Source organism: Alligator mississippiensis, chromosome 4 (assembly GCF_030867095.1).
Source record: "Alligator mississippiensis isolate rAllMis1 chromosome 4, rAllMis1, whole genome shotgun sequence".
NCBI classification, from domain to species: domain Eukaryota; kingdom Metazoa; phylum Chordata; order Crocodylia; family Alligatoridae; genus Alligator; species Alligator mississippiensis.
In genome coordinates, this window is record NC_081827.1 from 250,217,595 (window position 1) to 250,231,432 (window position 13,838).

General features: G+C 43.4%; 1 protein-coding gene across 1 annotated transcript in view; it reads left to right on the forward strand.

Annotated features, from left to right (window-relative positions):
* Positions 1–13,838, forward strand: part of CNTNAP5 (contactin associated protein family member 5) — a 462,074-nt gene that overhangs the window by 118,047 nt on the left and 330,189 nt on the right. Inside the window, exon 2 of the mRNA XM_019480590.2 lies at positions 10,586–10,696. Coding sequence (XP_019336135.2) covers positions 10,586–10,696 — 111 coding nt within the window. The remainder of the gene's footprint in view (positions 1–10,585; positions 10,697–13,838) is intronic.

Consider the following 13,838-nt stretch of genomic DNA (forward strand, 5'->3'; position numbering starts at 1 on the left):
TTGGCAGGCTTCATGGCCTGAGAAAGAGCTACCCTCCCTGCAAGTTCCTTCCAAATCCAGAATGAACTGACAAAGTTATAGGCAGCTTCATGCTTCCCCACTATAGCCTATGGGCGAAACTTCGAAACAGTGTCAAAACAGGGCACCAGTTTCGACGAAATGAAACAGAACATTGGTTTCAAAATGGAACAAAACTTGAAACAAAACACTGTCCTGTCGAAACATCAAAATGGAAGTCGAAACAAAAAAGTTCTGTTTCGCACAGCCCTAAAATATATCGCCTGGGAGTACGTAACCAGCTATGCTTCAGAGGTTCTGTGTTCTTCTGAAGAACTGTGAATCCTGCTTGTCTAAATATGAGCCAGTTTCTCCCTTAGTGACTTTTTTTTTTGAAGGTCCAATAGATGCTGGAGGCCCATTTACAGCAAATTCATCACTGAAGTTTTGATTAAGGTTTGAATTAAGGTTCTAAATGGTGCTCTGGGTCTTTTACACATCTTATGCCAAGACTTCCGCTTTTGGCTAATACCAACTGGGATTTAAAAAAAAAAAAAAAAGGAGAATTTGCCAAGTTAGAGCCTCCCACCTTCATGATTTCTTTGTTTGAACACTTTTTTTTGTTTGTTTGTTTAAATGCCTTTTGGGTCAAACTGAAAACTTATGAAGAACATTTTTCAGTTTGGGGTGTTCTATTAAAAAATTAATCGATCAAAAACTATGCTTAAAGGAGAACCTTTTTTATTTTTGTTCGGTTTTCGTTTTGAAAACTTTGGACATCTGGTTTTTGAAAACCTTCACTAAGAAATGCAGAAAGAAGAACTAGAAAATGAAGAGCTTGAACTCATATTTTGGAGAATACTTCCATTGTTAGGAAGTATTAACAGTAACCTACCCCCACCCCCCACAAACTAGCTATAACGATGTTATCAGCCTGTCTGTGCTGTGCACAGTGGGCCAGGCTTTCACAGGCTCAACACTCTCAAATCAAGCATGCAGGGGGGAGAACTCTTTTGAAACTCTGACCTGTCATAACACCATCGGACCTATACATATGTCTACACCTGTGTGTTCTAGTTATGAAATAGGAAGCATATACCTAAAGTGTATTCACAAGTACAATGGGGGATCCTATTCTGCTAAATAAATCCATTACCGTCAGTTCTGGTCAGTGGGCAGGTTCAATGTGATTACTTTAAGGGCTTCTTCTTCTTCCTTCCTGTTAAATATACCAAGATATAACAGAGACTCCCAAGCTCTCTGTTACTTTAAGATAAAGGCAGCCCAGCCATGGAGCATGGCAGGGCAGGCAGGGCGCAGCAGCTGCCAGTTTGCCAGGGCAAGTGAGGCAGTCAGCAGACAACTGCAAGCGGTCAGCTGGCCAGGGCTCGGTGAGCATATAAGCCCAAGGCTGGGGTTGACAGGGGAGTCTCTCCCTGGCAGATGCCAGGGGAAGGAGCTCCTGCCCAGCAGAGAGACTTTGGGATGCTTGTCTGCTTTGCTCCCTGCAGGAATAGCGAGGCTGCCGGAGATCACAAGGTCCCCTGGCTGGGGGGCACGCTGTACTAGGGGTAAATTTGCCTTCTTAAAGGGGCAGAGGGCTGTTGTCATGGTTATTATTATGTTATAACCCAGGGTCTTATGTTTCTGTTGCTGTTTGTGCCAGAGGTTTGGGATGAGGCTGAAAGGGGAGGTTTGGACAGTGCCCCAGAGGGATATAATTGCCTTGAGCCCTGCCAGGGGCAGGCGCAAGGCTTTGGTGAGTATTGAGCTTGTAGTGGGCTGATGGTGCACGGTGCAGTCATGCTGGGGCCTGGCCAATGGTGCACAGTGGTCTAAGGTCATGGTAGACAGACCCTGATTGCTTAGGGGAAGAGTTCCTTTAAACAATGGAGTCTGGCAGCCGCAGGAATAAAGAACAGTAGGTCTGGAAAGACCTACTGCGAGATTTGCCATGAGAGGAACCTCCCTTACTCCTTCCCCTCCCTCTCATTGGGCAAGGTAAAGTATGGCCTGGAGTGGATGGAACAATGCCTGGGGTTCAACAAGTGTGAATTTTATTTCTAGCCCTGCCGCAGGGCCACTTAGTGGCCTTGAGCGATTTGCATAGCCACTCCAGTGCCCCCTCTGTACCATGGGAGCAATACTTGACCCTTTGCATTGAGTGCTCTGACATCTGCTGCTGAACAAAGCAGGGTATTATCATTTATTAATGGTAATTCATTAATAATGGTTATCATTATTATCAAACATTACCATTATTAATAGTTACTTTTTTAATAAAGGGGTCAAAGCCTGAGCTTTGAGATTCAGTCAGGGAAGCTCCCATTGAAGCTTTTTAATTTCTCGCTGAGGAACATCTACAAGAGAGTCTGGACCTTAATACTGTAATGGGGCTTCCATTGCCATAGCTGGATCACAGATGAGAGTGACTCCAGGGAGAGATGAGGGGAGTGGAAGTATAAACCAAGTGTTGTGTGGGAGGAGAAATCTGCCTCCAGATGAAGAATGGTTGCATTAGAAAGGGGTTGCTCAATGCACCAACTTGTTTGCCTTCGATTATGTCCGAAGCTAATAGTGGAGGGCCCGTAATGCTAAATATTGAAGAGATGAACACTATGACGATGACAGGCAAATGTGGTGAATCTGCTGAACAGCTATAAAGTGAGGAAGCTGGCATGGTAGTTGTGATAATGGTTGCTATTTGGGGTGTCTGATGCTTGTGGAGGAATGGGCCAGAGCCTTTATTGGGACAGAGCTAATGGTGCCTAGGGTTGTACACTCAAAGCACCATTAAATACTCGCACCTCTAGGCTACAGCATACTTTGGGAGCTACTGGAAGGGCTGGGACACCATAGCTCTGGGGACACTGCAAGGGGGCTGTGAATACACCTGCCCCCATGCAGCATTCAGTTCAGAATGTGCCAATAGAGAATAGGGCTTGTGAAGTGTGGAGGGAGAGGGTTGGGATCCATGTGGCCATTATCAGCCCAACAATCATTTAAATTGGCAAGGGAAGTACTTCACCTATTTGGCTACCACTCCTGTTTTTGCTCCTACATTGAATTCCATTCAGCCTCTGTTTTCCAATTATGCTGGATAAGGTGGATAATAATGACTTGAATATCTCCTGTTATAGAAAATCAGTATGCGTAACTGTGATATAATTTGGATATTTATGAGGTGCCAGGTTTTTATGTCTACACATATAGCGTAAACTATTGAGAACATTACCACGAGCTCTTGTCAACTGTGTTCTTGCCCTGCCCTATCCCAAGGTATTTTTCAGAGTTACTCCCTGAAGTTCATAACAAATGAAAGGTACCAGCGAATTCCTACTTATGCAGCCTTCGGACTTCAAGCAGATTTAAAAATGTAATTATACAGTACATTAAAAAAAAAAGAGTCTTTTCATTTCCTGTCCTTCAGTAGATTCTAAATTTAAATGATCTTGATTTTGAATTGCAACTGAAAGATGATTTTTTTTCCCCTTTCCTTCTATCTGCTAATCATGCAAATCAAGGTCAGGCTCTGAACCCCTCAGTGCTTCATTGGTAATAAAGGTCTTGTGACACTGCCAAATCTGTTAGTGACATTTTTGGCAGCTCTATTGCTACTGCTAGGTTTGGATGGGCAACTACCTGCTAGCATTTAGTAACAAGTCCTTTGACAAAGCAAAAAGTGCACTAGAATCCATCTTTGTCTTTGCTGTGTTGGCGCTGAAGAATTAACAGGAGTAAAAAAACCCAGTGATTTTGGTAAATGCATACCAATCTGTAGAACCAGGTGTTGTTTTTAAAAGAGGCCTATCCTGTAGAAGTCTGCAGTACTGCTTGTCTGGGGAAATCCTGTTGCAGTATCCTTAGGGTAGCACTTGCATGGAGTCGACCATTTTCTACTCCCCTGGAATACCACATGAAGCTTGCCGAGGTGTAGCTCCTACAGTGGATGAATCTTGGCTTCTTGGACTCTGAGGGCTCCTATACACATGCAGGGAAGCTGGTCCAATTCACTGTAATTATAGCATGTTGGACCACACTTGATTAATCCAGTCTGCTGGAGCGTGGTAATTACTGTGCTCCAGCAGACTCCAGCATCACATGCATCAGCATCTCCATGCTGAAAAATGGTGGCAGGGGTGCTTTAGTTGAAGTTTGTTGAATGAGCTTTAATTAAAGCACCTCTACCACCATTTTGCAGCATGGGGATGCTCTGGGTGCTTTAATTAGCCTGATTCCGAGAGTCGGGCTAATTAAAGTGCCTCCTCTCATCTCCCATAGCATGTCTATAAATGCCGAGACCCGGTCTTTTGGCTGTGACCCCAGGTAATCTATAGGCCACTTGGTGAGCTACCTTTTAGCTTAACTCCTGGGCTAGCAACAGAAATTACACACAAACTTGTATAAATGATAGGAAAGGAATTCAAATCTGTAATGCAATAGAAGTTCAGCCCACATTAACCGCTTTCAAAATGGCCAAAACTGGTTTAAAATAAACCTGGATGGATGTAGTATCAGACTTCACTGATTTAGTTTAAATCAGTTTGTTGAACTGCTGTCCCAGATCCCTTCCAGATTCAAGTTTAATTCACAGTCCCTCAGCATCCCAGGATGCTTTGTACCTCCCCTTCAAATCCCCCACTCCCCTCATAGGGTGGGTGGGTTAGCCTTGGCCCAAGTTGTCTGCTCCAGCCAAGCAGGGAGGCATGCTCTAATGCCCCTTGGCCCTGGCCTGGGCCACTGCAGGCATGTGGCTGCATTTCCAGAATCAAAAGTGAATGTCTGTTCACTTGCTTATTGGTTCAGTCTATGCAGTTTAGACTAACTGGTGAAGATTGAATCAATTCAGGCTTGGGATTTTTGATTATCTATACTTAGCCCTGAAGACACACTTTACTTCTTTGAAGGGATGTAGGACACATGAAATCACATGCAGCAAAAGCAATTAGTTCTGCTGAGGCTAAAATAGTGTGGTGCTATGAAAACTGGTTCATTGCTTGCTTGATGGCCCATTCTCGACTGGTAGAGCAGGTCACCAGGTTCCCAAAGGGTGCCTGTAGATACAGTTAAACCCTTTCTTTCCCCCATGTCCAAGCTAGTCAGAGAAACTGAAGCAAACACATTTTAATCCTGAAATATTATTAGCCAACATAATCTGTCACAACACCTTCCACTTTTGCAGGTGTTGACCCTCTAGAAAGAGGCAAGTGTGCACTGCTGAGTTACTTGGGTAGAGGCGTACCCTTCACAGGTAATGTTCTTGGAGGCATAGGGACAGGTTGTCTTTAAAGGAAGCATGGCTGAGTAATTGGAAGGGATGACCCCAAGGAGAAACTAAGTCAGACTTGAACTTCTATCTTGTGGATTTAATTTAATAAAACTGATAGCAAGGTAAGTAGGTAGGTGTTAAGTTTAGTGACAGAAGGTCTATTTGTTAGTGAACCTTTATGAAGGCAGGCACTTGGCTTTAGGAAACACAGCCAAATAATGCACTGGCTTAACGTACTTACATTTTGAGGTCTCTGTTTGAGACAATGAATTTAACAGTCTCATTCTAATTCACAAATTGTATTTTTTTTTTTTTTTAATCCAGAAGGAGCTATTATGATCAATTAATCTGACTTTATGTATAATGTTAAGCTGCACCTCACAGATAATTTCTGCATCAGATCCATAAGTTATGCTTGAGCCATAGCATATCTTTTGGAAAGATGTCCAGTCTCGATTTAAAGACTCCAAAGTACAGGTGAATGGATGTGTCCCTTGGTAAGATGTTCCAGTGTTTAATTACCTCACCCTTAAAACTCAGTGACTTGGGTCTAGTGTGAACATAGCTAACTATATCTTACAACCACTGGCTCTTATGTCTCTTTCTTCTGGAAATACATGTGGAAACTATATTGATTTTCATATACGGCCAATGCTATCCAGATTTCATATAGGATGAAGTAAAGTACATTATAGGATTCTAAATATATTTGATTAATAAAAATATCTAAAGCATAATTTGCTGGATTTTTTTTCCCCCTGAGATCTGTTCTCCACAAAGCCTTGTTGAGTAGTATTAATTATGCTACTATCTTCAAGTCTTTATTGAGTGTGCACGAGATCAGATCCGGGGTTGCTGACCTACATGGAATAACTTGCTCTGCTTACCATTTTAAAATGTTGCCCCAGTTTTAGCTTTTCTCCTGTTCTCTGGAGCTTCTCCAGTGCTCCAAGATATGTTTAAAATCTACATTAGTGATTCAGACATGTCCTTGGCCAATTATTTAAATGCACTTGTGTGCAGGTTATCAAACTCCACTGACTTAAAAAGTGTAATTATGGCTGTCTTAACATCCCCACCACCCTCCCCCCTAGTTCTGGTGGAATAGAAGGAGTTTCCTTATCACTTTAAGATATGATTGCATTATTTGGCTGCTTTCAGGCTATGTAGCAGAAATATTTCATGTCCTCCACTGTAATTGCCAGTTTTACTATCCCTTCTAATCCAATGTTTAAATCTATACCATTGTGAGGATATTGTGTGTTTGTGAAATACTTTCTCTTTTATTACCCTTAACCCTCTTGGTCTACATGTTTCATGGAGACCTTTATCAGCTGTTATCAATTATCTGCATTGCCTAACTGCCTTTTTATTTTGATGGCTATTGATTTTTGCCATTTTATGATATATGCTATTGTATCAGTTTTTAAAATGCTACTTTCCTCTTTTCACCAGGATTTTTTTTTTCCTTGCTTTAACAAATTAAGCCTTCCTGTGTAGTTATAGGATTGTATATTTTAGGGCATCTAACAAAGCTTTTTTTTTATGGCTCCAAATTAATATTCACATTTGCACATTTACAATGTTTGCTCAACTTTTGCTCAAACCAATTTTAATCTTTTGGCTAATTTAACGTTATGTTTAAACACTGGGAGTGGGTGGGAAGGTGGTGGTGTGTGTATTGTGCATATGAGATACAGAATAGTTATCGGAATAGTTTTTATTGCAACCAGGATTGAATGATGCACCGAGCTTTCGCATAGCCTCGTTCATCCATGTATCTCAACATACCTTAGGAGTTCAGCATCATTTATCCTCAATATGTGTATAGGGGAAGGGAGATGCAGAGAGAGAATGGCCCAAGGTAACCTGCCAAACTAGTGGCATAAATACAACCCAGGCAGACACGTTTCTTTGGGTATATCCTACATCTTTCATTAGACCAACTCAAAGAGTTGGAAAAACCCAGTTCTCCTGAGTCCCAGTCCAGTGCTCTGTGAACTAGGCCACATCACCTCATTACTCGTGGAGTAATGGCATGCTCACCTGCTGTTGAGCAGTCATGGATATACTTTGCAAAGTAATTTCATTAAAGCAAGGTACCCCAGGCTGAGTGTTGCACTGGGGGCAGGGAAGAGGGGCAGCCATGTCTGGCAGAGCAGAGAGATCCTGATTGCCAATCCTGACGTGAGGTTCTGATGGCTGTGATGGTGAAATTAGGATCAGGCTTGGTTCTCTATAGTAAGTACCTCGTCTTTTGACTTGAGCATGTCCCATTAGTTTCACTGCTCATTTCAAGCAGTTTTGAGGAAACGGTAAGGGTGATTTCTGGATCCTGCCGTTTTCACTTGGGCTACTGGAAGCAGGGTCTGTAACAGAAGCAGAGAACAGTATATGGAGTTTGTTCCTATATAGTGCAGTGAAGGCAGATGGTAACACCAGCATCACCCCTTTTAATCTCTGCTCGAAGAGTGCACCCCTCCTTCCTCTTCCTCCTTTAAACCTCTTAGGTCAGAAACCATTTTGCCACTGTAAATACTTTATGGGGGGTCTCAAAGCCCAAGCAAACAGGTGTTCATGTCCCTTGTCATGCCAGCTGTGCCCCAAAGTGGCAGTAGATATTACAAATTGTTGTGCCACTGTTTTGCAGAGAACATTTGTTGGCTTTATGTAGAGAGAGCATGAGCAGCCCGTAGATGCTTACTCTTCCTAGTCATTGTGAGATTTCTCAGGGCATGCAGGATTGGGCCCCTGAAGCCCTGCAAATACCTGCCCAGGTTCTCTGCTTTCAAAGGGGCTCCCCGGCATGTACCGTACCAGTGAGCCCGGAGTCAGTTTGCATCTGAAGCACCAGGAGTGGCAGGGGCCTGAACCTGTTGGACAACAAACAATGTCTGTGTGGCTCGGTGAAGCAAATCAGTTGTGCCAGGACACATCCTGGTATAGCTGATCCCATTCTAAGGATGATATCTGTTTCAAGCCTTACAGAAAAAAGTAACAACCACAACCTACTATTGGTTTCTAGTATAAAAGTGTGGTTTTCTTCTGAGATGAGAGGCTATGAGAATATAAATCTTGCCTACTAGAAAAAATGACTATTCTTTTGGAAGCTACCCTCTCGCTTACAAGGTTTGGACCAAAATCTGTGCCCCATTATACTGGCAGTATGGAGTTATTCCTGACTTACAGTGCTCTAAGAGCAGAATTCAACACTGTATCTACTTGTTACCAACAAGTTTCCACTTGCCTGACCTGCTGTTTAGGTGACACACTTCTACACATGCACTTTAATGCGCATTACCCTATTTTCATGTGCATTAAAGCATCACAAAAATGGTGCTCTTTTGGTAATGAGCATTAAAATAGATTAAGGCACCTTTTTCCAGTACCTTGCAGTGGCGGTACCAAATGTAATGTACGTTAGCAAAAGCGCATTAATGAACATGTAGACATGCCCAGTAAGTACATGTTAATAATTTAAATGAAACATGTAGACATGTCTCTGCATTTTAAATGCAATAATCTGCACTTACTTGATTTTTTTTATTTTATTTTTTTAACATCCACAGAGCTCTAGCGTTTAGGTTTGTACCTGAGCCTACTTAATACTGAAAGCAGGATAGCTTTGAGTTATATCTGTTTGTTGTATGCATGTGCATGAGATTTGGTTTATTTTATGTTATCTGTCTGTGGGGCATAAAGTCCTTGTTTTGGCGTGAATTGGGGACTGTTGTTTTTTTTCTTTGTGTCCTTAGCTACAAATTAAGGGTTGGGGGAGACTAGAGAAGAGCTCTATAACCCATTTAATGAAGTAGCGCTGGTGATAGCAAATAACTTGACTGCCTGAAGAGGCAATCGCCCATTGGACTTCCCCCTAGAAGTTAAGAGAAATCAAGAGGGATTCTGAGCACAGCAACAGCTGAGCCACCTGGAGGGGACAACGTTGTGTCCCAGGAATGGACCAGCAGCTCAGTACACACACACAATCCAACACTTCATAGACCTCAGTCGTGTATGAATCAACGCTAAACTTACAGTATGGCTGAGTTAACATTACTGTAACATTTGTTAATTCTTTCTTGGCTCTCATAACGTTAAAGCATCATTAACACGCTGTTTTGTTTCTTTTTTTTTTCTTGCAAAATGATATATTTATTCTAGGGATGTAGGACCCTTATGGAGTCCGAGATCTTGCTAACCTGCGCTACTTCTCTAGTAATTAGATTCCTTCCTGGGTGATTCAATTAAAAATGAATGGTTTTATGCTCCTAATGAAAGCTTTCACTGTATTCTTAGATCTGTATGTGACAGAATTGATGAAGAGCAAGCTTGCTTCATCTAATTTAACCCTTATTTGAACATTAGGGTCTCATAAGTTTAGTGTTATCACACTGAAGGTGTGATCCTTAGTTCTGTTTTATGGCATAGGATTCTCTTTTCAGTGCAAGAAGTTTTCATCCCCATGTCCAAGTCCCATTATTGTGCTCTATTAGTCTTCTGACTTGCACGGAGGTAAGGAGCTGTGTTGCTTAATCTTCCTGAAGACGCACGAATCTCGGAAATGCATCTTGCTAAAAGGGAAACCTAGTGTTGTCCTCTGTGTATTGGGCCAAAGACTGGAAGGGATGCTATGGTGTCCTGGTAGCCCTGCTCGGAGACTTCCTGCATTTCACGAGCTATGTTGGGGGTATTCTTGTTGCCTTTCCACAGAAAAAGGCCGTGTTTTGAGAAGTATTTGCATTGTTTGATATCTGAGCAAAACACGAAGGAGTTGCCTTCACACTATCCAGTACATCACGCTGGATTGATGGTGTTGGGGAGCCTGTTGGCAGTGTTTATCGTGGGTATTGTGCCCATCACCAACCAGCAGTAGTGTGTTCCTTACTAGCCAGTTGTCATCCATAGCAAGGTCGACGTGGAAGAAACCTGATCTCAAAATGCCCTACTTTTGCCCACTGTAGGGGACTGGCCCTGATAGTTTCATAGGTGCTGAATACCTGCCACTTCCATTGAGTTCTGGCTCTAACTGGACCTTGAAATAGAGGCCAATAAGGGGAAATAAAGCTTAGACAATTTGCTGCCTTTTAATATTTGTCTAACTGAAGTGACTGCTTGTTCACACTTTTCTAATCCCCTTGTCGATGTCCTGCTTACAACATGGATTCAGGTTATTAAATAGTGAGCATCAGGTTATTAAAGATCCTGCTGTTTTCCATGTTTAAAAAAAAAAAAATGCACAGAATCAACAGAGCAAAGTTCTTCCTGCTTCTTACGTGATTTTTTTCTCATGTTCTCTTTTGTTTCTCTTGTTTTTTTTAGATAATTGTGATGATGCGTTAGTATCTTCGTTACCTCCGACAGCTTTTGACAGCTCCTCAGAGTTCCTGAACGCTCACAGCCCCAGCTTTGCAAAGCTCAACAGAAGGGATGGTAAGATCGCTGGGTGAAATGCCCATGACAGTTTTTTATTACAGCTCTAATGAATAATTCATTTTGGTAGATGCCTGTGGAGTACTCAACAGCCTGACTAACTGAAAGCATCCCTTTATGCACCAGTGATGGTGCCAGTTCAAAACAGCTCATTACTTTATTGCAGAAAGGAGCGTGACATTTCATCATATTTGCACTGATCCTATAGTGGCCACCCAACTGGAAGGTCAAGTAGACCATATTGGTATCTCTTGCTTTCTACAGGAAATCCTGCAATTCCAGAATGAGTAGCCCATTAGCACTTCTGCTCTGGTGACAATTGGAAGCCAGCAGGAGCTAGGTTTCAAAAGCTCTGTTAGGTTTTTCAGTGCTGAAGAAGAACTTCACAGCTCTTCTCCTTGCAAGGGAGGCTTTCACTTCTGCTCTCTGACTTGTGAAAGAGGAAGCGAGGATTGTCTCAGATGTGGACAATGAGTCCATAGGGAAAAAGCCTGATGCTTGCGTGGACAAATTGGAGAGAGTCCAGTGGAGGGCAGCAGAAAAGGTGAGGGGGCTTATTTAGTCTACAGAAGAGAAGACTGGGGTGAGGGGATTTAATAGCAGGCTTCAACTCCCTGCAGGGGGTTGGAAAGAGGATGTAGCTGGACTGGTCTCAGTGGGGGCAGATGATAGGACAAGGAGCAATGGGCTCAAGTTGAAGCAAGGAAAGTTGAGGTTGGATATTAGGAAAAACTCTCTCACTTGGGGGTGGTGAAGCACTGGAAGAGGCTCCCCAGAGCGGTGGTGGCATCTCCATCCTTGGAGGTTTTTGAAGACCCAGGTAGACAAAGCCTTGGTTAGGATGATGTAGTTGGGAATGGTCCTGCTTTGAGCAGGGGGTTGGACTGGATGTGACCTCCTGAGGTCCCTTCAACCCTTACTTTCTATGCTTCTGGGCTGAAGGGCAGCGGTGGGGCATAGATTCTCCAATATGAGTTATTGTTGTCCATATCTTATGTTCATGCTGTGGGCTACTGCAACCCAACTGCCCATGGAGAGAAGGAAGAGCACTGATGTGTTTTGGGTTTTAATTTTGGGGGACTTAATCTTAGAACAGAACAGGTTTTTTTGTCAATGAAAGTAAATGCGTTATATTTTCCTCAGGGCTAGAAGAAAGTAAGAAAGAGGGAGGGAAAAAAAAATCACACCTCCGTTTCTTTTTCTCATTTAAAATGTTGAGCCTGAGATTTCTGACTTCTAGCAGATAATTAGCTGGCTGCATTCAGTTTAACTTGAAAGAGTGCTCTTCAGATTCACTGGATTCTTCGCAAGAAGCATTTTTGCAGTGTCGAGCACTCTTCGGAAATCGGAGAGGTGTCAGATGGAAGTTGAATATCTCGTCTTTTGACTTTGAGTCGGAGTCTTTCACTGAGCAGCCTGAAAAGGAGCCGGCATGGCAATTGCCCAACCCACGGAAGGTTGAAAAATGAACTCAGTTAAAAGACAACGGGATGACTCGAGTGTCGAGTAATTTATTACCTCAGTTATTCACGACCCGCTACTACTGTTACTTTAATCCAGGGCTCAGTTGTCACTATCTTTGCTTGGCCACTCTTACAAAAGTTAAGAAGTCCCCTTCTCCTTTCTTACCGTGTTCTTTCCAGATCCAGACTCTGGAAGGGGTGGGGAGAGCAAAGCCTAGTTACCTGACTTTTTTCAGGGATGAAAGCAAGCCTGGTTGGGAGTAGGATGAAAGGCATTGTGATGTGGGAGGCTCCTTATCTCCACTTCCCTTTCCCACTCACTAGCCAGAGTAAATGGCTATTTCCCAGGAGCACTGGGCAATAAGCAGGTCCATGTAATGCAGTGAAGTAGTGAACTGCTGCCCTGGCGCAAGAGGACAATGGGGTCGGGCTTGTTGGTCTCTTAGCTGTAAGCTTTTCTGATTTTTGCAGCTACACCAGAGCTGAGATTTTAAAGTTTATTTTCATAGATTGTAAGGGGCTGGAAGGGACCTTGGAAGATCATCGGGTCCAGTCCTCTGCACCAGGCAGGAAAGACAACTGGGGGTCAGGAGACCCCAGCAAGGTGGCCGTCCAGTCTTCTCTTGAAGATTTCCAGGGTAGGCGACTGCACCAGCTCTGGAAGGAGCTTATTCCACAGTCTGGACACTAACCGTGAAGAAGTTTTTCGTAATGTTGAGCCTGAATTGATCTTCCAGGAGTTTGTGGCCATTACTCCTGGTTTTCCCCTCAGGTGTCCTGGTGAACAGTTGCTCACCAAGCCCTTGATGTGCTCCCCTAGTGTAGTGGTGAGCTGCTACCAGGTCCCGTCTCAGCCTTCTTTTCCTCGGGTTGAAGAGTCCCAGATCCCTCAGCCTTTCCTCGTAAGGCTTGCCATGCAAGACTGATCATACGGGTAGCTCTTCTTTGGACTATTTCAAGCTTGTCCACGTCCTTGTTGAAGTGCAGCACCCAGGACTGGATGCAGTCCTCCAGCTGCGGTCTCACCAGTGCTGAGAAGAGCGGAAGAATCACCTCTTTGGCTTTGCTGGAGATGCATCGATTGATGAATGCCGGGGTATTGTTTGCCCCGTTGGCTACAGCATCGTACTGCCGGCTCATATTCATATTGTGGTCTATTATTACCCACAGGTCCCTTTCATTCATGGTGCTAGCCAGCTTGGTGCTGCCAAGGCTGTAGATAAGTTGGGGGTTGCTTGTCCTGAGGTGGAGCACTTTACATTTCCCGACGTTGAACTTCATAGTTTCATAGTTGGTCAGGTCGGAAGGGACCTGAGCAGATCATGAAGTCTGACCCCCTGCCATGGCAGGAAAAAGTACTGGGGTCAAATTATTTCATCAGGTTACAATCCACCCAACTTGCTAGCCTGTCCAAGCCTGCCTGTATCTGTAGCCTATCTCCAAGTCTGACCATGCATGACAATTTTAACAGTCTTTAAAAGAAGCTAACATGACTGGATAAAGTTTAAGGCAAGGAATATGTCTGTATTTAAAATATATGCTGAATGCTCATTAGCACAGTGTGCACCATAGCCTAGCATCACCAGAGTTACACTTCCTATTGGCGTGACTCTTGGTGACGGCAAGACGGGAAAAACGTGAAATTGGCTATTCGGTTGAAAAGGTGTTTGAAGCCAAGC